At 44.9% G+C, this 25,378-nt stretch overlaps 1 protein-coding gene and 1 non-coding gene across 15 annotated transcripts; both read right to left on the bottom strand.

Annotated features, from left to right (window-relative positions):
* Positions 1-1,184: 1,184 nt before the first annotated feature.
* LOC476416 (orphan sodium- and chloride-dependent neurotransmitter transporter NTT5-like) lies at positions 1,185-24,878 on the bottom strand. 14 transcript variants are annotated; one of them, XM_038528279.1, is made up of 14 exons: positions 24,486-24,635; positions 23,847-24,213; positions 12,201-12,451; positions 11,868-12,025; positions 11,635-11,761; positions 11,307-11,485; positions 9,645-9,755; positions 9,206-9,447; positions 4,205-4,391; positions 3,628-3,829; positions 3,327-3,486; positions 2,474-2,639; positions 1,782-2,265; positions 1,185-1,728 (listed from the first exon to the last, which is right to left on the bottom strand). In XM_038528279.1, the coding sequence occupies exons 3-14, from the start codon at positions 12,421-12,423 to the stop codon at positions 1,697-1,699; spliced, it is 2,271 nt and encodes a 756-aa protein (XP_038384207.1). In that variant the 5' UTR covers positions 12,424-12,451; positions 23,847-24,213; positions 24,486-24,635; the 3' UTR covers positions 1,185-1,696. The 14 variants fall into 14 exon arrangements, with proteins under 14 accessions (XP_038384207.1, XP_038384209.1, XP_038384208.1 ...); XM_038528281.1 differs by lacking the exons at positions 23,847-24,213; positions 24,486-24,635 and adding an exon at positions 24,662-24,878; XM_038528280.1 differs by lacking the exons at positions 23,847-24,213; positions 24,486-24,635 and adding an exon at positions 24,678-24,878.
* LOC119869924 lies at positions 15,465-15,568 on the bottom strand. Its single transcript, XR_005354904.1, has one exon. It is a non-coding gene; the product is annotated as a small nucleolar RNA U13 (small nucleolar RNA).
* Positions 24,879-25,378: the final 500 nt, after the last annotated feature.

Below are 25,378 nucleotides of genomic sequence, written 5' to 3'. Positions count from 1 at the left end.
AGATGTATTATCTCCACTGGTTTTTATCTGACCCCACCAGACTCTTGGCATACCCAGTTTGTAGTGGCCCATCCTGACTCTGTGAGGGGGAAGAGACACAGAAGTGAGGGTGAGGATGGGAGGGGGGACCAGGCCTTCTCCCTGCAGCTCGTTTCCTGAGCCATGTCATCCCAGACCCAGGGTCCCTGGAGAGCAAGGTGGAAGGCAGGAAGCCAGGAGGTGGGAAAGCCCTGTGAGTTTCCACCTCTGCCCTTTTTAGGGCTCTCCAGATTGGGTTGTAGAAACCATTACACTGGGGATGCAGGATGAAAAAATTAGAATTTCTACTTATATTTACTTTTTTAACTGAAATAAGCAAAACAAGTTAAGCTTTCCCAATATTAAATCTATAGAACGACATTAGTTCACAAGTAGATTTTCTACATATGTTGGGAATATTTTCTCAAAGAATTGTCACTGATAAGGGAGTGTGATAAGGAATGCTTAGAGACCTCTGAGGTAAATAAAAGGTATGAATGGGCAGGCAGAGATATTTGAGAGGTGATTTGGAAACAGAGTGGGGTGGTGATGGGAACTGCCAGCATTGAACCTCATGGTCCTGATCTTTGGAGATGGGGAGTTGCCCAGAAAGCCACTAAGAAGTGTGGCATTTAGAAGGTGCCTCCACCTCCTGAGTTGCCTTAACTCCATTTGATGTTTGAAGAGGCAGGGTGGTGTTACCTATTCACACAGACAGTGCTAAGTTCTCTAAGACTCCTTGGTCCTGACCCCATAGAAACCAAGTAACCTACTCCCAATGCCCAAGTGGGTGATCAACTCTACGCCAAGAAAGAATTAAGCATGATGGCTAGAGAGGACCTACCTGCCAGGTGCTGTCCGAGGCACACTCCCCTCTTGGAGTAGTGAGATAATTATGAGACATTTAGTTTGGTCACCAAACCAAGTTAGATTTAAGGGTTAACACACTTTCTAGATTGAGTAATACTTATTGCTGCAAAGTTCCCCAATGGCTTGGCTTAACTTCAGAACAAAGAGGAATGTAGAAGCTCCGTATCTGTATCCCAAAGGGAGAAGGAGGTTGGAGTCAACAGATTGGACACTCAGTTCACCAGAGGTTGGTGATTTGGAGGTTATGTGTGTAGACAGAGGCGGATGGAAAGAATGCTGTGTCCACAGCCTGTACATGGGGTCTAAGTGGATCGATTTATTGACTCAGCATTATTATCCCAGCCCATTCTGAGAGGTTAGCCCTGAAGAAGTCAGCCATCCCAGTGATCCAGTTTGGTGGTGGAGTTTGGGGTCTGGAGTGAACACTGTGTATCTCCATGATAACTGGGAAGGCTGGGTCCTAGAAATTGCTATGAAGCTCGTTCCCATGATACCAATATGGTACTCCCTCCTCACAAGGAGAAAGGAGGCACTAGGTCCGGCCCTGTAAATGGCTAAGTGGATTTCTTCATCTGAATTCTCCAATCTCAGAGCAGAGTGTTCCACTCAGCAGAATTGGTACTATTCCAGGAGATAAAGAGCTCCTGAGTTGTCCATTTCCTTCCAAAGCCAAATGAGTGGTAGCTAGGCAGAATTTCCACGTGCCCGCCCCTCCTATCCAGCTGAACCAATTATTTCTGTAGCAAAATGGACACTAATGCCACCAGTTATTAGAGAGGTTTGGTGCCTTGGAAAAAAATGGGTAGTTTCACCAGTTACTGAACAGAGTTCTCATCCTGCCAGGATCCCTTTCTGTCTATTTCTGTCTATTTCTGTCTATTTCTGTCTATTCTTTCTGTCTTCTTTGGTCTCTGTGTGCAGCTCACTGTTGTCTACGGCTACCGAGGCGGGGCTCACCTGTCTTGAAATTGGCAGGCTGACACTCCTCCTGGAGAATGACGATGTCAGGGATGTAATGACAGGCAGGCTCAACCAGGAAGAGCTCTGACTGCTCCTACTCAGAGGCAGGCTGCACTGCCATGGGGGGAGGTTCAGGTTCAGCCCCCTACCCAGGAGCAGGCTGAGCTGCTTGGATGAGCTCTCACTGTTTTTCTCCTGGGACTTCCCCAGGTGGTGCTTAGGCCACTGTAAGGGCTTGGGAGGCACCGAAGGCATCTTCTTGGGCTGTAGTTTTTCAAGGGGATCAGAAGCAATGTGGTCCTGGAGGTACCACCAGTGGTAAAGTGGGTGGACTGGGATCGGCAGCAAGGTGAGGATGCTGAGGAAGGTGACCCAGCCCAGGGTGCTCTGCAGGTAGGGCTGTTTTACCTCCTGGCTCTGGAGGCAGAGAAAGGAGCAGGGTGGGAGGAAGAGGTGGCAGGTGAGGTGCTTTCAATCTGTGGGATGCAGGGGATTAGGTTCCCCAGGGACTGGGAAGCTGGCTAAAGGGTCTCTGGGGGCAGAGGGAGCCCAGACCTAGGGTCCTGTGGAATGGGAGATCAGACGAGGGTTGACCAGAGTGGGAGGCCAGGTAGGGGAATCTCACCATACTGCTGTTCCAGGCAATGTAGTAAGGGGGCACCATCTGGTAGAGCTGCATGAAGTAGATGGTGGTCAGGGCCAGCAGCCCGGGCAGGGTCACATAGCACCACAGGACAATGAAGAAGGACCACAGCAGGCGGCCCAGATCACTGAATATTTCTTCCCTGACCCTGAGGTGGGGGCAATGGGCATAGATGTCTGGAAGGAGCCCTCCTCTGGCCACCAGGGTCTGAAGGTGCACCTCTTGGGAGGGTGCGCCTGCCAGACCTCTGGTTCTCTCACCAGTTCTCAACTCTTAGTGGCTACCAAGTCCTTCTGGGCCTTCCCTGAGGCTGGGCCCTGCATCTATTCTTCTCATGGGAGCCTCCTGATCCAGGGGGAGTGCAGTGCTCCAGTCCTCTGCCTTCGGACTATCCCATGGGGCCCATGGTAGGGGAACACGAGTCTCCTGATTTCTTTTTTTTTTTTTTTTTTTTAAGATTTTATTTATTTATTCATGAGAGACACAGAGAGAGAGAGAGGCAGAGACGCAGGCAGAGGAGAAGCAGGCAGAGGAGAAGCAGGCTCCATGCAGGGAGCCCGATGCGGGACTCGATCCTGGGTCTCCAGGATCACACCCCAGGCTGCAGGCGGCGCCAAACCGCTGCGCCACCGGGGCTGCCCGAGTCTCCTGATTTCTGACTATTCTTTCTGTCAGGACCCACCTGGTTGCCCTCAGATCACTCCCTCCTGCACACCCATGCTATAAGCTAGACCCCCTGCTGCGGGAGGGACAGAGGGAGCAGATCATGTGCCCCCTCTCCTCGGAGACCTGGAATGGGTCTCTGGCTGGGCAGACCCCGGGGCTTGGACATCACCTCCTAGCTCCGTAGATGCAGGCCAGGGCCACATTCTGGAAGGTCACAATGATGACGAGGGTCAGCGGGATCAGGTAGTCATCAAACAAGGACATTATGTAGCTGCCAGCGTGACTGGTGAAGACGAGGCTGCCCAGAAAACCTCCCAAGCAGATGAGCACTGTGGCAAAGGCAGGTTTGGCCACACTGAGGCCTACATGTAGGGCTGGGCCAGGGGTCAAAGTGAGCCCTGGAGACTGGGGTGGTCTAGGGAGAAGGAGCAGTAGGGCAGGGTTTCTGCTGGGGTGAGCATCCACAGTACCTGAGAGCAGCTTAGGATACCTCCTGAAGGTAGAGATGGAGTTCTGGAGGGGAGAGACAATGCCTTCCAAGATCTGTATCGAGGTGCTCAGCCCCATGATGACCAGGGCCAAGAAGAAGAGGATGGCCCAGAAAGAGGCACCAGGGAACAACGAGATGACTTGGGAGAAGGCTACGAATGCCAGGCCAGGGCCCTCCATGAACTGTGGGTGAGAAGGGCTCTCAGGCAGTAGTGGGTCTGGATGAGGGCAATGGAGCAGTGATCGATTAGTAATGTCTTTGTCAGACAGAGGAAAGAGGCACAGAATGGTGGGCTGGGTGGAGGGCAGAATGCTTTTTGCCCTACTTGGTTTCTGGAACTGTGTGAGCTTCAACTCTTGGAGCCTCCTCTAACAAACTGGGATCCTGGGGTTGATGCGAGAATTAAAGTCAAGTGACAACTTAGCAAAGACCCTGGTATATGCACAGTGGTGGTGGTGATGTGACTGTAACTGTTGCCTGCCTCAGATGATGTGTGGGGTGCCTCCCAGTGTCCTCTGGGGCCTTTGGGATGCACTCTCCTGCCCCCACAAACACACCTTTTCCTTCTGCATCTTGATGCTGCAGGATGGAGAGAAGTGGATGACCTGGTATTGGAGGTATTGAGGGAGTTTGCTGATCCAGTCCAAGTAGTCCAGGGTGGTGAGGTATAGCATGTCTTCTGGAGGCTTGGCATCCTGAGGCAGCATACCCCTTTTTATCAGATTCTTCAGCTTCAGGATGCTTCTGAATGGGAATCAGAGGCAAGGAGAGGTGGTGACCTGGCTGGCCCCTCTGCCATCTGTGAACCAGAGCAGCCGGGGACTGGAAGGTGAGTGGGCTGAGATGAGTGCAGTGGAGTCGGGGTGGGGGTGGTGGTGACTGGATGGGGCCTGGAAGCTAATCACATGAACTTGGGGTGAGTTGCCCTGGGAATTCCACCTAAGGGGCAGAAGACTCTATATTTGTAGTAGCTAGGATTCCTCAGTTTAGGGGTTGAACTCTCCCCCGCACCCCACCCCTGCAAAATTCATATGTTCAGGTCCTTAATCCCCCGCTACCTCAGAATGTGAGCCCTATTTTGAAATAGGGTTGTTACAGAGGTAATTAAAGATGAGGTCATATTGGAACAGGGTGGCCTCTGATCCAATGACTGGTGTCCATATAAAAAGGGGAAATTTGGACACACACATACACACACACACTCACACACATAGGGAGAACCCCATGTGAGGCTGAAGGCAGACACCGACAAGCCAGGGAACACCAAAAATTGCCAGCAAATCACCAGAAGAGGCATGAGACAGATTTTCCCCCTTCATCCTCAGAAAGAATCAACCCTGCCAAAACATTGATCTCAGACTTCTGCCTCAGACTGTGAGAGGATAGATTTTTGCTTTGGCCATGCAGTCTGTTGGACTTTGTGATGGCAGCCCTGAAGAACTAATGCACTCAGAATCGTCTTTTTGTTTGTTTGTTTGTTTTTTTATTTTTATTTTTTAAAGATTTTATTTATTTATTCATGAGAGAGAGAGAGAGGCAGAGACACAGGCAGAGGGAGAAGCAGGCTCCATGCAGGGAGGCTGATGTGGGACTAGATCCTGGGGCTCCAGGATCAGGCCCTGGGCTGAAGGTAGCGCTAAGCCGCCGAGCCACCTGGGCTGCCCCTGTCTCTCTTTTTGGATCTCAGATTTGAACTGCTGTGATAATCAAACCCGTTCACGATACAGCCTCCTCAACCAGTAGAGCAAAGTCTGTTTAAACTTTTCCCTCCTTCAAGTCTAAATTTCACTCTTTCCTTCACACCTACAGTTACTCACTTTCATGTGCTTGACTAATAACATTAAATACAGGTATTTCTTTGTAATAAAAGAGAAATATATGTTTTGTGTGTTGTCACTTGCATGTCACTGTGTTATGATTTTTTATTTCTTACTTTTCTTCCCTCGTTTTTTTGGCAATGAATCTACATTGCTGAATGTATGTCTAGTTTGTTGTTCCTGACTGCTGCCCCCTGATGCATTAGCAACCCACATTTTATACTCTATTTCCCAAATAATAACCCCACTACCTGTGATTACAAACATTGCCAAAATAACCATCCATTAGCAGGGCTTGTATGAGGATTTCTCTAGGATACACACTTGGGAATAGGGATCACTGGGCCATAAATGCTGTACTTGTTTAATTTAAGGAAATGCTAACAGATCCTCAGGTGTCTTCTGTTTTCCTGATTAGAAATCTTCTCTGATAATCCATACCTCCACATGTCCTTACCTAAAGAGAGAGTAACCTATAGCTTTGCTACTCTAGGTGGAAGCTTCATGGAGGGGCAACATCACTTGGGAACTTGTTAGAAGTGCAGAATCTTGGGTGCATCTCAGATTTACTGATTAAGCTAATGCCGATTCATAATGCCCACTGCAGTTTGAGAAGCTCTATATAATGGAGGGCAAGGGGCTCATGTGGCAGTTCTTTTAGGGCCACCACTAATATGATACCCAGTAGACACATATGGCCGTGTCATCTAAAATTAATTAACACAATATAAAATGAAAAATTAAGTTCCTTGGTCACATTTGCCATATTTGGCCACATTTACCACATCTCAAGTACTTAATAGCTACTTGTGGCTGGTGTCTATGATAGTGGATAGTGCAGGTATAGAATGTTTCTGGCATCACAAAGAGTTCTACTGGACAGCTCTGCTCTAGAAGATAATGGTTCTCACTGGAATCAACCAAGAACCTTTTAAAAAACAAACTCAAGGGCATCTGGGTGGCTCAGGGGTTGAGCATCTACCTTTGGCTCAGGTCATGATCCTGGGGTCCTGGGATCAAGTCTTGTATCAGGTTCCCCGCAGGGAGCCTGCTTCTCCCTCTGCCTATGTCTGCCTTTCTGTGTCTTTCATGAATAAATAACATCTTAAAAAATAAAAATTTAAAAACTCAGTTTTTATTATGCTATAACTTAGAGACAATAAAGGCACAGATATTAAATGTACACTTCAGTGAGTATTAACAAATAACTCAAGATATGGAGTATTTCCATCACTCCACAGAATTACTTTGGGCCCCTATCCAGTGCACTCTCTCCATTCCAGAGGCAACTAGGGATTTCCATCATGACACATTTATTTAGCCTATTCTCAGATTTCATATAGATTCATATAGTGTGTATAAATGTGTCTTTTAGGTCTGGCTTGTTACATTCAATATAGTGTCTGAAGTTCATGTTGGTGCACATATCAATAGTACATTTTTATTGGTAAATAATATTCCATTGGTTGTATGAATACAACAACACATGGAGATTTGTTATCTGTTCACCTCCTGACAGACATTTGGGTTACTTGGAGTTTTGGCCATTATAAATAAAGCCCAAGGGCAAGGTTTCCTGCTCCAGTTCTCTCTCCTCTTCTGCAACTCCAATTATACATCTATTAGTCCTCTAGGTCACTGAGGTCTTCTCCAGTCTTTCTCATTCCTTTTTTTTTTTTTTCTATGCTTCACTTTGTAGAACTTTTATTTACCTGTTCTCAAATTAACTGATCCTTTATTCTTCTGGTTCCAATCTAAACTAAGTACATACAGTGAAACTTTGTTTTCATCTATTTTTTGAGTTCTTGAATTTCCATGTGGTCCTTTTTTAGGTTTTCCATATCTTCCCTAAAATATCTCCATGGATTCTATTTTATTCATCTTTCCTCATAAATCCCTTAACATATTTGTAATTTTTATTTTTATTTATTTATGATAGTCATACAGAGAGAGAGAGAGAGAGGCAGAGACATAGGCAGAGGGAGAAGCAGGCTCCATGCACTGGGAGCCTGACGTGGGATTCGATCCCGGGTCTCCAGGATGGCACCCTGGGCCAAAGGCAGGCGCCAAACCGCTGCGCCACCCAGGGATCCCCCCTTAACATATTTGTAATGGTTATTTTAACATTCTTGTCTGCTAATTCTGATGTCTGGATGACCTTTGGGTCTTCTTTTTTCTCTTGGCTATGGATTATATTTTCCTGGGTTTGGAATGTCGTGAGGGTTTTTAATTCCATGTTGGATGTCACATAGAGAACAACAAAGGAGAAAGGCATGTTATTTGTTTTATTTTGTGTAGTCTCAATAAATTTTAGCCTTTATTCCAACAGGCAGCTAGAGCAAGGGCTATCTATTTGGAGTTTTCAAAGCACTGAGGAGCTCTGGGGTGGATGGTAATTTTAATTAGTTGACTCTTTTCTCTGCCTTCAAATGGGATTAAAGAGGGCTCACTTTGCCTTTGAACCATGTCCCCAACTTTCTGCACAACACCCTCACCCCGGGCGAGGACTGATTTCTTTGATGTTGTCATTATTTAGGTTGAAGTGGCTGTAGATGTTTTTGGTTTATCTTTGTATTCAGCTCCAGTGGAGCCACACATCTGAGCACAATGACCATGCATAGCTCCTCTGCTAGCTCTTTTGTTGCAGTTTCTGCCGCTTCTCCAAAACAATTCCTGGGAATAGAGAGGAAAGCTGTTGTGTTGAGCAGTTTATTTAGTTGTTGGGGCTTGTTGTGATTCCCACACCTATTGGCAGCCCGTTCTGTTATTAAATGCTTGCATAGTTTCTTCTTATCTGTGCAAAGTCCTCCATCCATGACAGGCCTGTACCTCCAGCCACATGTACCTGGGTCAGGCGCTTACCCCCAGGTGTAAAGGCATTCATGGCTCTTTGCTCACATATGATGAAGTCATCACTCTCCAGGATTTAGTTCATTAGGGCTCCTCTGTGTCCACTGCTCTTCAGTAATGTTACAGGAAAATATTATTTTTATTTTTTCCATTCTTAAAGTTGCTGCTATCAAGGAAGCATGCACTTTTGCGGCCTTCAACATCTCAACTGGAAGAAAAAGTCCATCTTGAAGATTAAAAAAAAAAAAAAAAACCCAATGCCTGAATGCACCCCAGATCAACTAAATCAGAACTTCTGGAAGTGAGATTCAAGTGTCTAAGTGTTTTCTAAGGCTCCCCAAATGATTCCAACATGCAGCCTACACCAGTAACCATCAACTGTGGCTCAGAATGCTGTAACGACCTCCTTTGTGAGTTCAATAATTGATTTTGAAATCTTTTTTACACCATTTGCAATTGATGGAAACCTTTGGTATTGTCTCTGGGACTACTTTCTTTTTTTTTTCTTTTTAATTTTTATTTATTTATGATAGTTACAGAGAGAGAGAGAGGCAGAGACACAGGCAGAGGGAGAAGCAGGCTCCATGCACCGGGACCCGATGTGGGATTCGATCCCGGGTCTCCGGGATAGCGCCCTGGGCCAAAGGCAGGCGCCAAACCGCTGCGCCACCCAGGGATCCCTGGGACTACTTTCTTATCTATAAAGTGATGGATATAAGTTTATAATTTGGCAGTTTTCTCTGAGAATGTGATATTACTACAACTATTATTATTGTTGTTGTTCTTATCATTATTATCTTTGGAGAGGTTTGAAGGCCCATAAAGCTGGGGGATTGCTAAGATCCAGGGAAGGAGACCTCTTGCTGGGCCTGCAAGGCTGTGATTACTTACTTCTCAACACAGCTGTGGCCACTGGTGCTGGTCCAGAACCCCAGCACTATAAAGATGATGGATGTGGCCAGCAGTGAAGTCACCAGGTTGACCAGGGCCACCAAGGAGGCCACCTGGATATAGTTGTCTTCTCCAACCTTGTAGGAGGAGAAGCTGATGGTGATGCCCATGCCCAGGCCCAAGGAATAGAGTACATGGCCTCCTGCCTGACGCCACAGGTCCAGTGAGGCCCAAGATGAGAACTGTGAATGGAGATGAGAGAGACATTTGAGGGTCAGTTTGAGAGTGGACCCACTGGTTAGCTGGAAGAGGGTGAGCTGGGGTGGATAGCAGAGGGTGAGGGGCAGGCTGGATGCAGAAAGAAAGTTGTCTGTGAAGGAGAGTCAGAGAAGCCCTGTGGAGTTGGGGGAGGGAGAAGTTTTGGAGTCCCCAGCCTCACCTCTGTGGTCACCATATGTCTGAGGCTGGCAGTTGCACCCTCCAAGAAGAGACCTCGGATGAGGAAGCAGAAGAGGAGGATGTAGGGGAGGAATACCGTGAAAATCAGCATCTGGCCAGGTGAGTCAGGATAGAAACCAGGAGTCAGGAGAAGTTCAGAGGAAGGGGAGGCAGATGCAAGCATTAACAGGGAACAAAGTTCAGCAGGAGTAGAGAGATGGGGATGAGCCAGGTGAAGGTGGCCTGGGTGGAATATGAGGGAGTTGTAGGAGGATTATTCTAGGTAGACAACAGTGTTGTTTGGAGCAGGGCGGTGGCGGGGCGGGGGTGGGGGGCTGAATCCACCAATAAGCTGCTCAGGGGTGAGGGGTGAGATCACAAGTAAACATTTTTTTTTAAAGATTTTATTTATTCATGAGAGAGAGCGAGAGCAAGAGAGGGAGAGAGAAAGAGAGACAGAGAGAGAGGCAGAGGGAGAAACAGGCTCTATGCAGGGAGCCTGACGTGGGACTCGATCCCGGATCTCCAGGATCACACCCTGGGCTGAAGGCAGCACTAAACCACTGAGCCACCCGGGCTGCCCAAGATGGTTTTTAAATGGTAGGGCTGTTGGACATTATTAACTCATAAGCCTGGGTTTTTATGGTCCATGCATGAGTTAAGGCTGCAGGTCATAGGCAAAGGGTGAGGAAAAGCAATGAAAAGACTTTGGGAGGAAATAACATGGTCAATAGGAATTTTAAAGTATTTTTGGTTCTTTTTGCTCTGGGGTAGGAGGGTACGCCCCCTCTCTGTGTGCCCCTACTAAGTCTTTAATAAAATCTGCTTTTGAGGCACCTGGGTGGCTCAGTGGTTGAGCATCTGCCTTTGGCTCAGGGTGTGATCCCAGGTCCTGGGACCGAGTCTCACATCAGTCTCCCCGTGGGGAGCCTGCTTCTCCCTCTGCCTGTGTCTCTGCCTCTCTCTGTGTGTCTTTCATGAATAAATAAATATTTTTAAAAATCTGCTTTTGTGTGAGTGGTTTATCTTGCAGGCTGTGGAGAGACAGTGAGGTGAGCCTCCAGGGATGCATGGATATATGCAGGGGCCAGAAGTCGCAGGTAAAGTTAACCAAAATGACCTGATACATATCCTGAAATAAATTGTCCATGTAAGGAGAATATGATCCAGGTGCCAGAGACACGGACTGGAAGTATGGATTGGAATAAAATAAATGGGAAACTCTAGAGAGGAGCCAGTGCCAATCAGCTCTTTTAGGGATTAACAGACACTGTCAACATGCAGGCAGGTGCAGAACGCAAGGCTGGGGTTGGTGGAGATAAGCTATGGTCTGCTCTAAAATGTCATCACTGCTGTGACTTGGGGGTGCGAGATGGTGAAGAGGGAGTCAGGTCAGTACAAGGCCCTTGTTCCTTCAATGAATGAGAGAGGAGCGGCTCTTTGTGAGAGGAGTGGTTGATGCCAACGTCACCTGGGGAGATTATAGCATTCTCCTCAGGACACCGGGATGGTGGAGCCTGTCCTCTAGGAGTATAGGAGGGTCATGAGGATTAGAGAAGAGTGGTCAACAAGAAGGAGTTAGATGTGTCTGGGTGGGAAGCCTGAGAATATTTGGATTCATGAACATGAAGGGGTAGTGGGGCTGGTGGTCAGGTTGGCTTACCGGCATTGGAGTCTTTAGCCCTGTGATCATGATTAAGAAAAGGAGGCACCAGGCTGCGAAGATGCCCAGGGTGAGGTGCACGACCAGGGACTCTACCCCTTCCTCAATGTGGCCCGAGGCACTCAGTGTGGTGTGGTACCAGAAGTACTGGTGGGACACAGTCTGAAGGCAAGAGAGGTCTGGGGGAACGCAGGCGTTTAGGAACCACCTCACTTGGTGTCTGCCTCTGCTCTTTGCTTCCTCCCCTTGGGCTCTCACTCCCTGTCTCTTGCTCCTTGGTGCCCTTGCCTCCCTTGGCCATGCTGGCCTTCTCTCTCCCTCTCCTCACCAGTAACATTGATGGTCTTCACCAGTGGGCACTGGTTCCAGGGCAAGGAATTATCAAAGGAGTTGCCCAGGTAGGAAATGCTCCAGGTGATGATGATGCTGTTATACAAGCTTATCAAGATGCACACCTAGGGGTGGACAGAGTGGGCCTGAGGGGCAGGATGGACAGAGATGGGGGATCTGGACACTGCAAGGGGTGAGTTGGGATGCCTCTTGGCTGGGCCCCTCATTCACCAATATGCTAGCGTATCCTATGCCGCCCAGCCAGGGGACGAGCTGCTTCCAGACCCGGATGTTGTCCATACGCAGCCAATGCCCCATGATCATCTCCATGTACAAGAGGGGGATCCCGAACAAGAGGAGCATGAAGAAGTACATCAGGATAAAGTTGCCTGAAGAAGGGAGCCAGGAGCTGTGCTCAGGCAGCCAGCAGTCCTGGCCCCCCTCCTCTCATCCCCTTGAAGTCCAGGTAGACCTCCACTTCTGCCCTCCCCCAGGACCCAGGAGTCCGGGCTCCAAGCCTTGAAACTCCTTCCTTAAACTCAGGATCTAGGCCCCTGGCCTTACCTCCTCCGTTCCGATGACACAGGTAAGGGAAGCGCCATATGCTGCCTAGCCCAATGGTGAAGGCAACCTGCATCAAGGTTTTCTTTGTTTTTTTAGTCTGAGCAAAGTAGTTTTGGGTCTTGGTAGCCAGAATCTCCTTGACTGTGAGCTTCCTGGGCAGGGATGAGGAAGTTTTGGTTTCTTTGGGAGCCTCTTCCTCTGACAGTTCTTCAAGGGACTCCATGTCCTTCTTCTTACAGGCCAACTAACTCCTGAGAGAAGCATGGGGTAACCAAGAATAATAGACTGTAAGGGCTATGTCTCAGGTAGCATCCTATAAAAATTCATGGTTGCAGGGTTTTATAGCAACAAAGGGCCAGAATTTAACTCTTGACCCTTCTCACTGGTTGACTTTGAGCAAATAACTTCATCTCTCTGAGACTCAGGTTAGTTTTTCTTTTTTTCCTCCCTCATCTTACAAGTACAGATGAATTTCAAAATATTTAATAACTGTTACAGTGTGAGCACCAATCAGAATGAATGCCAGCCATAATCGCTGGAGTGTCAGTTTAACATCAGCCCAGGCTGATAGGATTAAAATGACGTAATGGGAGAGCCAAGGACACAGCAAACACTCCAGCACTCAGGTTCCTTTCCTTTCTCCTTCTGGTCCACTTGGCCCAGCTCTGGGCCCGCGGTTCCCAAACCTGCCTATCACAATCATGAGCTCTCAAAACACACAGATTCCTGCCTTTCAATCTGCTAGCTCCATTCTTCCAGACGCTGACTCAGTAGATTTAAGGTGGAGTTAGGTTAGAGGATTGGCAGAATTAAAATGTTTCCTTGGGGTTCCATTTCTGGAAAGGCAGCACGAGGGCTCTGTGGACACATTCCCTAACGAAACAAGCACAACATGTTGCAAAGAAACATTTAAAGTCTCTAGAAATTGTCCTAAGGGCATGTAGAAAATGAAGAAATATTTATTCAAGAAAATCTAGTAAAACTCACTAAGAACACTGAGAGTCGTTGGCATTGGACTCCACAGCCTGCTCCCTCCCTCCTCACTCCCAGCCCAGTGCTATGGAAATGGCACAGGGTTCCCTCTCTCCCTAGATCCCACACAGAGTCAGAGTCGATGGCATCTTCCCAGGAGGGGCAGACCACCAGCATTTCGCATTCCTTTTTGGTGACATGTTGCAGATACTCAATTCCAGGCAAGTGCGGTATAAGTAAAGGTCAGGAGCCCCCTTCTTCCACTCAGCCCTCATTTGTGGCATGGCATACTGGGAAGACCAGGGCCCTGGTTTCCCCCGATCCCAGCTCATTGGTGAGGGGAGGTTATGAGCTAGGAGGGGTAAGTCAGTAAGACCAGAGGCTAATGCTCCACATAGTACCCTGCTCCAAAGCACTCAGAGAGAAGCACACCCCTGTTCCCATCCAGGTCTGGAGATCTTGTCCTGGGAGAGACAGCTGGGGGCTCAGATGAGGAACGCGAGAAAGGCAGCAGCAGTGAGAAGGAAGGCAGCGAGGATGAGCGCTCAGGCAGTGAGAGTGAACGCAAGAGGGTGACAGGGACCAGGCGAGTGACAAGAGTGGTAGCGGCAAGGATGAGAGCAGTGAAGAGGAGGCCCGGGCTGCTAGGGACAAAGAGGAGATCTTTGGCAGTGATGCAGATTCAGAAGACGATGCGGATTCTGATGATGAGGACAGAGGCCAAGCCCGTGGCAGTGACAACGATTCGGACAGTGGCAGTGATGGGGGTGGCCAGCGGAGCCGGAGCCGCAGCGCCAGTCCCTTCCCCAGTGGCAGTGAGCACTCCGCCCAGGAGGATGGCAGTGAAGCTGCAGCTTCTGATTCCAGTGAAGCTGACAGTGACAGTGACTGAGTCCCAGGCCCTTCAGGGTTGGTGCAGACATGATTATAATAATGCAAGAATTATGCGCAGAAGGCACTTTGAGTGGTCTGTTGAGTGGTCTGTTTGCAAACCCTTCGCTTTGTTTCCCTCCTCTCCTCCAGGCCTTGCTGTTAATAAAGCCAACTTCTTTCCCTTAAAAAAAAAAAAAAGATAAACTGCAGGCTGGTAATACACTTGCCAAACCAAGGAAAGAGACAGCTAACAAGATCCTTTCCGGGGTCAGAACAAACTTCAAGCATTGAGTTAAAAAACTACTCCCCAAAAGGAGCCCAAATTTAATTAGATTGTGCACCAGACCATTGTCAAAAACACCAAAGCAATCGGCTAGAAATTAGTGGGTCGAAAAATGATAAAGAGCTTTGTCACCAGAAGCCCTGTACCGCAGGAAATATTACTGCAGATTCCTCTGAGAGGGGAAATGATTTTAGATGGAAGGTCAGACATGCAGAAAGGAATCAAGAGTAATGACAATGTAAATCTGTGGATAAGACCAAGACTGCACAAGAACAGTAACAGCAACATCTTATTTGGTCTTAATAAGTGAGGAATAAGAATTACGTGACATCAGAGATTAGGAGGGCAGCAAATGGGAGAATTGCTTTATATAAGTACTCCCTGCTCAGCGAGGAGGAGGATAAAAGTACTGAAAAGCAGGGTACAGGAGCTCTCACAGAACCCCCCCTCAACTTAGCTCCTAGCTGCTTCTGACCAGTCATGGAGCCCTTAGGTACTGTTAAAGAAACTTATAAAATTGCCTCAGGAAAGAGCATCAGGTGGCCCCCACACTCCTACCCCAGAAGTCTGTGGGATGCTGTTCTGCCTAAGATAACAGATCTAAGTGCGCTGCGGTGTTTGCAAGAAAACACAAAAATTTGCAGCTCAGCAGTAGTCACAGGATGTAGAACTTCCGCCTTTATACTCTAGAGATGACGTCACTAATGCAATCTGCGGAGAGTGGTTTCCAGTTCCCAGTCCCCCTGAAGCAGAGCGGCCGCTGCAGTATGGTCACATCGAAACCAGACAAGAACATGCCAGAAGGGATGGGATGGTCAAGAAAGGAAATACAGCTGACTTAATCTTTAATTAATCACCCAGACTCATGAGACCCTTACCCTGAATTTCACTCTTTGTCGTTTTAGTTCATTGCGTTATTGAGTATGGGAGGAGGGAGGTAGGTGCTTCTTGGAGGGAGTGAGGATCGTGGCGGGAGGGAGGGAGGGAGGGAGGAGGCGAGGAGGGGAGGGAGAGGGGTTTATTAGGAGGGCTGTATGTATGGGGCGGAGTGATGATGTATGTCGTTATTTTCTGGCGATTTTCTTATTTCTCTTTCCTCTATCTCTTTCCTTCTTTTTTTCTTTCTTCTTTTTTCACGTCAGACGGGTAATGTGCCGTGGTGGTAACAAGGTTTGAGGGGGGCACATGTCACACAACAGCGTGAGCACCCAATCATCATGCTCATGAACTACAAAAGGATCCAAATTTTCACCCTTTAAAAGCCCCTATTTGCAAGTCATCAGGGAACTCAAGACTTTTTGACATTAGCTCCTGGTTCTCTTGGGTATCACTGGACGGTAAATCTTTCCTCACTGCAAAAGCTTGGTGCCAGTTTTTATTGGCTTGCTGAGTATCAAGTGGATGAATTCTTGTTAGGTTTGCTTACAGTACCAATAAACATCATTTGATAAAACATATTTATATTTAATATCTAGGGGAACCATTAAAAGAATAAAAGTAAAGTATAACTTCTAAGCTGTGAGAAAAAATAGACTAATAAAAAACAAGCAATGCACAAAGAATGCAAGAAGAAGAGAAAAAGTAATATAGAGTAAATAGGACAGGTACAAAATGCCTCATTAAATGGTATATTTAAACATAAACAGGGCAGCCTGGGTGGCTCAGCAGCGGTTTTAGTGCCACCTTCACCCCAGGGTGTGATCCTGGAGACCCGGGTTTGAGTCCCATGTCAAGTTCCCTGCATGGAGCCTGCTTCTCCCTCTGCCTGTGTCTCTGCCTCTCTCTCTCTCTCTCTCTCTCTGTGTCTCTCATGAATGAATGAATAAAATTTTTTAAAAAATCAGGCTAAACTGGCCTGTATTTAAAAAAACAAAAAAATAAACATAAGAGGATTTATGTTAAATGTATATGGACTGAATGCTCCAATTAAAAGATAAGTTTTCAGACTTTATAAAATCAGACTAAATGCTGTTTACAAGGGACATCTAAAATATAAGAATTTGGAATAGTTAAAAGTAAAGAGCATGGAAAAAGAAGTAAAGAGCATGGAAAATAGTATTCCATGAAAACCCTACCCCAAAAAAGCTTGTATAGCTTTATTAATATATTAATATATGATTTTTATACATTAAACTATAATATTAATGTCTATGTATATATACTTAATATTTATAAATATATTAACATATATTTAATATTTAAGGTAAAGTTTCCAGAGATAAAGAGGGAAATTTATTATTATTATTATTTTTAAATATTTTATTTATTTATTCATGTGAGGCACAGAGGGAGAGGCAGAGACATAGGCAGAGGGAGAGCAGGCTTCCTGCAGGTAGCCCGTTGTGGGACTCCATCATGGCACTCTGGGATCACGCCCTGAGCCAAAGACAGAGGCTCAACCACTGAGCCACCCAGGCTTCCCAAGAGGGAAATTTAATAATAGGATAAAAAGTTCCATTCACTGGGAAGACCTATGAATTCTAAAATGTTATTCATCTCTTCATATGGCCTCAAAATGTAGGAAATTGAGAATCCAGTTATCTGTGGCATAACAGATAAAAATCAAAAATTCATTAAGGATATAGAAGATATGAGCAACTTAATTAGTACATTTGACCTAATGAATATATATGTATATCCACACATATACAACTATATTAAAAAACTGCAGAATAGATATTTTGAAGAACACGCTAAACAGGTGCACCTGGGTGGCTCAGGTGATGACCTGAGTCCTGGGATCGAGTTCCACATTGGGCTCCGGGCTCAGCGAAGAGTCTGCTCTTCCCTTTCCTTCTGCCCCTTTCTCTCTCTCTCTCTCTCTCTCTCAAATAAAGAAATAAAATCTTTTTTTAAGAGTTTATTTATTTATTCATAGAGACAGACAGAGAGAGAGAGAGAGAGAGAGAGAGAGGCAAAGACACAGGCAGAGGGAGAAGCAGGCTCCACGCAGGGAGCCCGACGTGGGACTCGATCCCAGGTCTCCAGGATCTCACCCTGGACTGAAGGCGGCGCTAAACCGCTGAGCCATCCAGGCTGCCCAAGAAAAAAATTCTTAAAAAAAGAACACACTAAACAATTACGAAATATCAACCATATTTCCCATAAAACAGATCTCAACAATATCAAAGAATTACAGTCACACACAGTACACTTCACTACATGCAATTAAACTAGAAATTAATAATACAAATTAGTTTTAAAATTCCTATGTTTGGATATTAAAAACTACACTTTAAAATAACCAATGGTTGAAGAATTGATTATAATGGACATCAGAAAATATTTTGAAAAGAATGATAATGAAAATACAACATATCAAAACATGAGGTGGGGCGGCACCTGGCTGGCTCAGTCTGGAGTGAGCGACTCTTGATTTGGGGTTGTGAATTTGAGCCCCACATTGGGTGTAGAGATTGCTAAAAAAAAAAAAAAAAACTAAATAAACTTTAAAAAATGGGATGCAGCTAAAGCCAAATATTAGAAAATGTAAAAACATGAAAATTAATAAGCTAAGACTCCATCCCTGAGAAACTAGAAAATAAGAGCAAAATAAACCCAAAAAAGAAGAAGGTAGGAAATGATAAAGTTAACAGGAGAAATTAATAAGGTGGAAAACAACATACAATAGAGAAGATCAACAAAATCAAAGGTGGGTTCTTTATTTTTTTATTTTTTTAGTTGGTTCTTTAAAGAGACAAATTTGATAAAAATCTCTAATAAGACTTGACAAGAAATAAAGAAAGGACAATCAGTGTCAGAATAAAAAAGCATCATTATAAATCCTGTAGTTGTTAAAAATAAAATCCAACACTACAATAAAGAATTTTATTCCTGCAAGTTTTGGGGGAAATAATACTTAATAAAACTTATGCAAGAAGAAATAGAAACTTTGAATTGTTCTATAAATTACATTTTTAATTTTTATTTTAAAAATATTTATTTATTTAAATAATCTCTCTGACCAATGTGGGGTTCGAAATCACAACCCCAAGATCAAGAGTTGTGTGTTCCTCCCACTCAGCTAGGCACCCCTGTTCTATAAATTTTTAATAAATTACTTCTGTAATTAGTCATTTTGCTCCAAAGAAAATTTCAGGGCTGAATGATTTCACTGGTGGATTGTACTAAAAATTTAAGAAATAAATACTACTGGGGCCCCTGGGTGGCTCAGCAGTTGAGTGTCTGCCTTTGGCTCAGGTCGTGATCCTGGGGTCCTGGTATTGAGTCCCACTTTGGGCTCCCCGCAGGGAGCCTGCTTCTCCCTCGGCCTATGTCTCTGCCTTCCTCTGTGTCTCTCATGAATAAATACATAAATTCTTTAAAAAAAAGAAATACCACTAATATTGCATAAAATCTTCCAGATTAGAAAAAGTGGCAAGACCAGTGTAACCTTAATACCAAAATCTGGCAAAGGAATAATGAAGAAGAAAATCACATATCAGTGTCAATCATGAACAATGATGCAAATGCCTTCAACAAAATACTGGCAAATCAAATCCATTAATGTATAAAAACAGTATTACATCACAACTGTGTTGAGTTTATTCTAGTCATATAGGGAGGTTTAGAAGTAAAGATCAATCAATGATAACATAATGTAGGATAGAAATAATACAATCATCTCAATATTTGCGGAAATATTTTATAAAACCCAATAACCACTTATTAAAAAAAAAAAAAACCAACTTGAGGAAACCAGGACTAGAAAGGAACATTCTTAATTTTATAGAGGTTATTTACAAAGAAGCTTATAGCACACACTGTACTTAATGATAAAGTGTTGAAGGCTTTTCCTTTTTTTTTTTTTTTTAAGATTTCATTTATTTATTCATAGAGATGCAGAGAGAGAGAGAGAGAGGCAGAGACACAGGCAGAGGGAGAAGCAGGCTCCATGCAGAGAGCCTGTGGGACTCCATCCAGGGTCTCCAGATCACGCCCCGGGCTGCAGGCGGTGCTAAACCACTGCGCCACCAGGGCTGCCCTTGAAGGCTTTTCCTTTGGAGTTTGGGAATAAGACAAGGATGCCTGCTTCAGTCCCTTTTAGTCAAAGTGGATTTAAAGTTTAGGTTGATGATAGCATCCATGGTTCCAACTCTTCAAATTTTTTCTATATATACCCCCTTTGCAATGTGATTCTGCAGTTCCTTTTACGAATGAGGCCATAATCTACTCTCCTACACCTTGAATCAGGGCTGCTGTGCCCATTCAGAGCCTAGATTGCAAAAGACCTTTGTTTCTGTTTCCTCTCTTACACTCTTGCTATCACCATGAGGATGTATCTAGGCTAATTTGCTGGAAAATGAGATGTAAATCTGAGCTGAGCTGAATCATTCCAGTGGTCCCAGCACAAGCTGGCCTAGATCATCAGTCAATAGCCAACCAGACTCTTAGCTGAGTCCAGCCTAATGACTCATGAGATATAATAATAAATTCTTGTTGTTTTAAGTCACTGAATTTTGAGGTGGCTTGTTATACAGCATTTTGGTGGCAATAGATAATCGGTTCAAGATCTTAGCAAGTGCAATAAGATTTTTAAAGTGTAAACTTTGGAAAAGAAGAAATTAAAGTGTCATTATTTACAGATACAATTGTATATATAAAAAATAAAACAGAATCTATAAATACATTATTAAGACTAATAAGTGAATTTAGCAAGGTGGCTGGATACAGGGTTAATGGAATACAATTAATAGAATTTCTAGATACCAGCAAGAAATAAATAGGTAATGAAAAAATTAAAGGTAACATTTATAATAACATTGAGATATTTCAAGTACTTAGGAATAATCTAACAAAAGAAAGATGGGACTTCTATACCAAAACCTATAAAGGATTATTAAGAGAAGTAAAAGTATTTTGTTTTGTTTAAGAGAAGTAAAAGTTTTAAATTGAATTAAAATAAAATTTAAAAACTTAAAAAGAGAGAAGTAAAAGTTTTAAATAAATGGAGAGATATTTCATGTCAACTCACAGTACTGTAAATGACAGGGTTAAATAATTAGGATGGGAAAATGTGGAATAATTAGGATGGGAAACAATGAAATTTGATCATTATCTCAGATTGTACAAAAATTAATCCATGAGATTTAAAAATGAAAGGCATAGGGATACCTGGGTGGTTCAGCATTTGAGTGTCTGCCTTTGGCTCAGGTTATGATCCTGGGGTCCTGGGATCGAGTCCCACATTGGGCTCCCTACATGGAGCCTGCTTCTCCCTCTGCCCATGTCTCTGCCTCTCTCTCTGTATCTCTCATGAATAAATAAAATCTTAAAAAAAAAAAAAAGAAAAGCACATTCATAAGTCTTCTAAAGAGTTTAATATGAGGGAGTAGCTTCATGATCTGCAGGTTAAGAAAGATTTCAAAAATAGGACTTAAAAAATACTAACAAGAAGGGAAACAATAGGTAAATTTGAATTCATTGGAATTCAGAGCATCTGTTCATCAAGAGGCAGCATTAGGGGATCCCTGGGTGGCGCAGCGGTTTAGCGCCTGCCTTTGGCCCAGGGCGTGATCCTGGAGACCCGGGATTGAATCCCACATCGGGCTCCTGGTGCATGGAGCCTGCTTCTCCCTCTGCCTATGTGTCTCTGCCCCTCTCTCTCTCTCTCTCTCTCTCTGTGTGTGTGTCTCTCATGAATAAATAAATAAATCTTAAAAAAAAGAATATCCATCATTTGCTTTAACGTGGATAGAACTGGAGGATATTATGCTGAGTGAGGTAAGTCAATCGGAGAAGGACAAACATTATATGGTTTCATTCATACAGGGAATATAAAAAATAGTGAAAGGGATTAAAGGGGAAAGGAGAGAAAATGAGTGGGAAATATCAGAGCGGGTAACAGAACATGAGAACTCCTAACTCTGGGAAATGAACAAGGGGTAGTGGAAGGGGAGTTGAGCAGGTAGACAGGGGGATGGGGTGACTGGGTGACGGGCACTGAGGGGGGCACTTGGAAAGAGCACTGGGTGTTATACTATATGTTGGCAAATTGAACTCCAATAAAAAATATACAAAAAAATCCAGAACCTATAAAAGGTCCCAGAAATTGATAAGAAAAACATAAATAACCCAGTAGAAAAATGCTCAGGAAACACAAAGATGCTTTTCACCAAAGTGGTTTGTCAAATGGCCAGTGAAGATATGAAATGGTTCAAGCTATTTAAACAGAAGAGAAATGGTGATTAAAACCACTTTGAAGGGCCACACTACACCAGTCAGATTGGCTAGAATGAAAAGGCCAAGAACAAATATTGACAAGAAAGAGGAGCCATGGGGAATGTCATACACTGCTGCTGGGGGTGGAAACTGACAAAATTATTTTGAGAGATGGATTGGCCATTATCTATTAAGAATGAAGGTATACATATCCCATGAACAGCAATTTAACTCTCGGGTATAATTGCAACAAAAATGTGTGTTCATGTGTAACAAAGCATACATACAGGAATTTCTTTAACAGCACTGTTTGGAACAACCTCAAAAGAAAACAATCCAAAGTCCAACACAGTAGCATATATAGTGATATAACCAATACAAAAGAATACTACACAGCAAAGGGGGAAAAATGTTCTACAGCTACACTTAACAACATGGATGAATCCCCAAAACTTAACATTCAGCCAAAGAAGCTATATCTCAAGGAATGCATGTCATAGGACTCTGTTTATAACAAAGTAAACAAAACAAAACGAAAAACAAAACCCAGGCAAAACCACAGTGTTTAGGTTCACACACTGAGATGGTAAAGCCATAAATAAAAGCAAGGAAGTGATGATCCTAAGTGTCAGAACGGCGATTCCCACTTGACGTGAAGGAGGGATACAGGAAATGTTGTTTCTGACTAGGATGGTTGGCATATTTGCCTTTAATAAATCATTGAGCTGAACATTTCAGTTTTGTATACTTTTGTGAATATTTATAGTATTTCATAATGAAAAGGAGTATATAGGTTTGTAAGAACAAAGTCTGCAAAACCCATTTCTAGGTGAAGTCACAGAATGTATGTATGATACCTTTATGTAAAAAAAATCCATATAAAGAAACTGTACATTTCCAAGTGTTCATACATATGCATGCAAATACATAGAAAACTCTCCCTAGCTGCTTTTTCTCACAGGACACACTCCCTTCTTCGCCTACCCATCCTCCCTCTTCCAGATAACTTCAACTCATCACTGGTGTCTCTTCTCAGATCTAACTTCCTCCAGGAAGTTAACCTTGATCACCTTTGCCACTTCCCTGCTTGCCCGCTATGCAGTTGGAATTCCTCAGAGATGTCTTGAGATTTTAATACACTTTACACATAAACATCCGTTTTGTCTATTCCAAAACCCCCAGTAACCCCTTCTAGAAATGTCTTGATTAAAATGCTTCCACAGACTGCTGAAATCTGGAATTTTGCTATTTTGGTATTTAGATCCTATCTCCCAGGCTTTTTCTCTCACTAGAACAGCCTTTGTCGGGTACCCAGTTTCCGATTATGGGTTAGGAACTTAAACCCATTCAAGAGCCCAATGCACAGACTCCAGCCAGAGGGGCAGTCAGTTACCCTGCCCTGCAAATGCCTTTCAGCTCCTGCGTGGGCAGTACTGGCACCACTATCAGCTTCTGTACCAAAGGAGCACACAATCCAGCTCAGTTCAACCTGGTGACTTGAAAAGATGGCTCAGGGTTGATGCTATTTGTAAGGCAGGCCATTTGGCCTCTTGTTTAAGTTTGAGGTTTGATTTTTTTTTTTTTTAAGATTTATTCATGAGAGAGAGAGAGAGAGAGAGACAGGCAGAGTGAGAAGCAGGCTCCATGCAGGGAGTCCAACGTGGGACTCAATCCTGGGTCTCCAGGATCATGCCCTGGGCTGAAGGCAGTGCTAAACCACTGAGCTACCCAGGCTGCCCAAATTTGAGGTTTTAGTTGCAAATTTAGAGGCAAAGTCTACACAATCTTAAAAGACACCATAATTTAAAATGTTTGCTCTCTTTAGCCTGCCTTCCTTCCTCTCTCTTTCTCTCTCTCTTTGCTGGGATTCCCTCTAGGTTTTGGAAGGGGACACAGCCAATTTTATAAATTGGGTATTATCATAGTACGTGTATATGTGAATATTTTATACATGTGTATTTCTTACAAACTGGATATTACTAATACATATTAAGTATCGGATAATGTTAAATGCAACATATACTATATAAATATATATTAATATATACTCTATGATATCTGTATTATTTACAAATTGCAGATAATATTAGAGATTATATATATATCCACTGTGTCAAGAGTGTTTTCCTATGTGATATTCTTTAAAACTATGCTTTTTAATGGACACTTAATATTTCAGCATCATTGTATAAAGCTGACCAAGTCTATCATTTTCTCAAATCTTCCTGACAGGACTCAGCCCTGTTTAGGTTTCCAGCCAGGGCCCTTCCTCAAGAGCAGCTGCTTCCTGCTCCTCCCAAGTCCCACCTGGCCTGCAGCTGCAGCCACCTCCTTGTCGCCCCATCAAGGCTTCATACCTGCAACTCACTCTGCTGCCAATGCTCCTTCTGCCTTCACCCCTCAGAGGTGTCAGCCCAGGTAGCACTTGCCTGGGATTAATTGTCTCTTGTTACCAGTCCAGCCCCGCCTGGATATGTGCATTCAGTCTTTCTCCACTTCTGAGCTCCCTGCTCTCTCTACTCTCTGCTGGGCTCTCAGAGAATCAAAGGAGTAACAATATGTTTGAAGACCAGCTAAGAAACTCTTTGATTCAGATGGAGAGTCCCAGGAGTCTACCTCGGAGCCAGTCAGTGAAGGCTGCGCTTACAGCATCCCAACCCCATAGACTCAGCCCAGGTGAGCTGCTAGGGAAAGTTGGTGTCTCCAGGGGGGCCCATAGACGACCTAAGTAGGGAGAGAAAGGGGGAGGAGAGGGGAGGTGAGATGGGAAGTGAGGAAGGGGCAAGATGTGCCACCAGACTTGGGGTCTACCAGCTGGTGTTTACTACTCTGACCCTCCCCTCCCAGACTCAGGGCATCTTGGATCCCTAAATTCCCAGAAAGAAAGGGAGATAGGGGTGGGGGAGGCTCGGTGGTCTAGGTCCAGAGGTCGAGGGGGCAGGGGGATAGCTGGGGGCGGAACAGACGCCTAGCTCCCCGCACCCCCTGTCCTTTACCGGCCACTGACGCGCGAGTCTGGAGAAGACCGGTGGCTTGTGCCGGGCGTTGCGAGGGGGGCGGCCTGGGCGCGTGACTAGGGTGAGGGTCTGAGGGTCTGTGAGAACCACCACTATTGGGGCCAGAGGCGATTTTTATATTTCGTTGTAGTTAGAAGGCGATTTAGGCAATTCACCCTAGAGATGCTGCACCTGAGCCCAGCCCCTAGGCGCGCCCTCCTTGATCCATTCGTCTGGGCTACAGACCCACAGCCCATAGACCGCCGGCATCTTGGCCCTATCTTCTGCAGGGTGGCTCCTGCTCTGAGGTTCCCGAGCTCAGAAACCCGACGATCTGCGTGTTTAAGTGTGAAGCAAGCACCGTTCAGTTCTCCCCACCCCACCCTCACCCCTCCCTCCTTGGAGCATCTTCTCTCCAAGTATATTCTTCCGGGAAGGACCCAGGGGTCACCGGCTACCTGCCGCATTGGGCCTTGCAATGGGCCCCGTGAGGTCACCCGTTGCCAAGCAGATTTGGTCTGGCTGGTACTCTTCATGGTTAACACATTTTGTGGACTGAGGTAAGGGGAAAGCCAAGATGGGAATGCATAGGCTTGTTTCAGAGTCCATGCTCTTAAGCCACTGTGCTATAAAGATTCAACATAGTGTAAAACTTCAATATCTAAAACAAGGTGGTTCTCAAGCAGATTTGCAAGTAACTTAATGAAATAGAATACAAAGTCTGGAGGATCTGGATACTGATGGAAATCAGGATGTGATAAGTGGGATTTCAGGGACACTTGGGTGGCTCCGTGGTTAAGCCTCTCTCTTCCACTCAGGTCGTGATCCTGGGGGGTCCTGAGATGGACTCCCATGTCAGGCTCCCCACAGGGAGCCTACTTCTCTCTCTGCCT

This window comes from Canis lupus, chromosome 1 (genome assembly GCF_011100685.1).
Source record: "Canis lupus familiaris isolate Mischka breed German Shepherd chromosome 1, alternate assembly UU_Cfam_GSD_1.0, whole genome shotgun sequence".
NCBI lineage: Eukaryota > Metazoa > Chordata > Mammalia > Carnivora > Canidae > Canis > Canis lupus.
The sequence above is the reverse complement of the archived record's forward strand: the minus strand, read 5'-3'. Positions and strand labels throughout refer to the sequence as shown.

Bases quoted from the DNA above. Each gene is read 5' to 3' on its own strand.
- LOC476416 (XM_038528281.1), bottom strand. From the start codon at position 12,423: ATGGAGTCCCTTGAAGAACTGTCAGAGGAAGAGGCTCCCAAAGAAACC. The intron at 11,762-11,867 runs GTGAATGAGGGG...GTCCACCCCTAG, and splicing joins TAGGATACGCTAGCATATTG to GTGTGCATCTTGATAAGCTT. The intron at 2,640-3,326 runs GTGATGTCCAAG...CCCCCACCTCAG, and splicing joins TGCATCTACGGAGCTAGGAG to GGTCAGGGAAGAAATATTCA.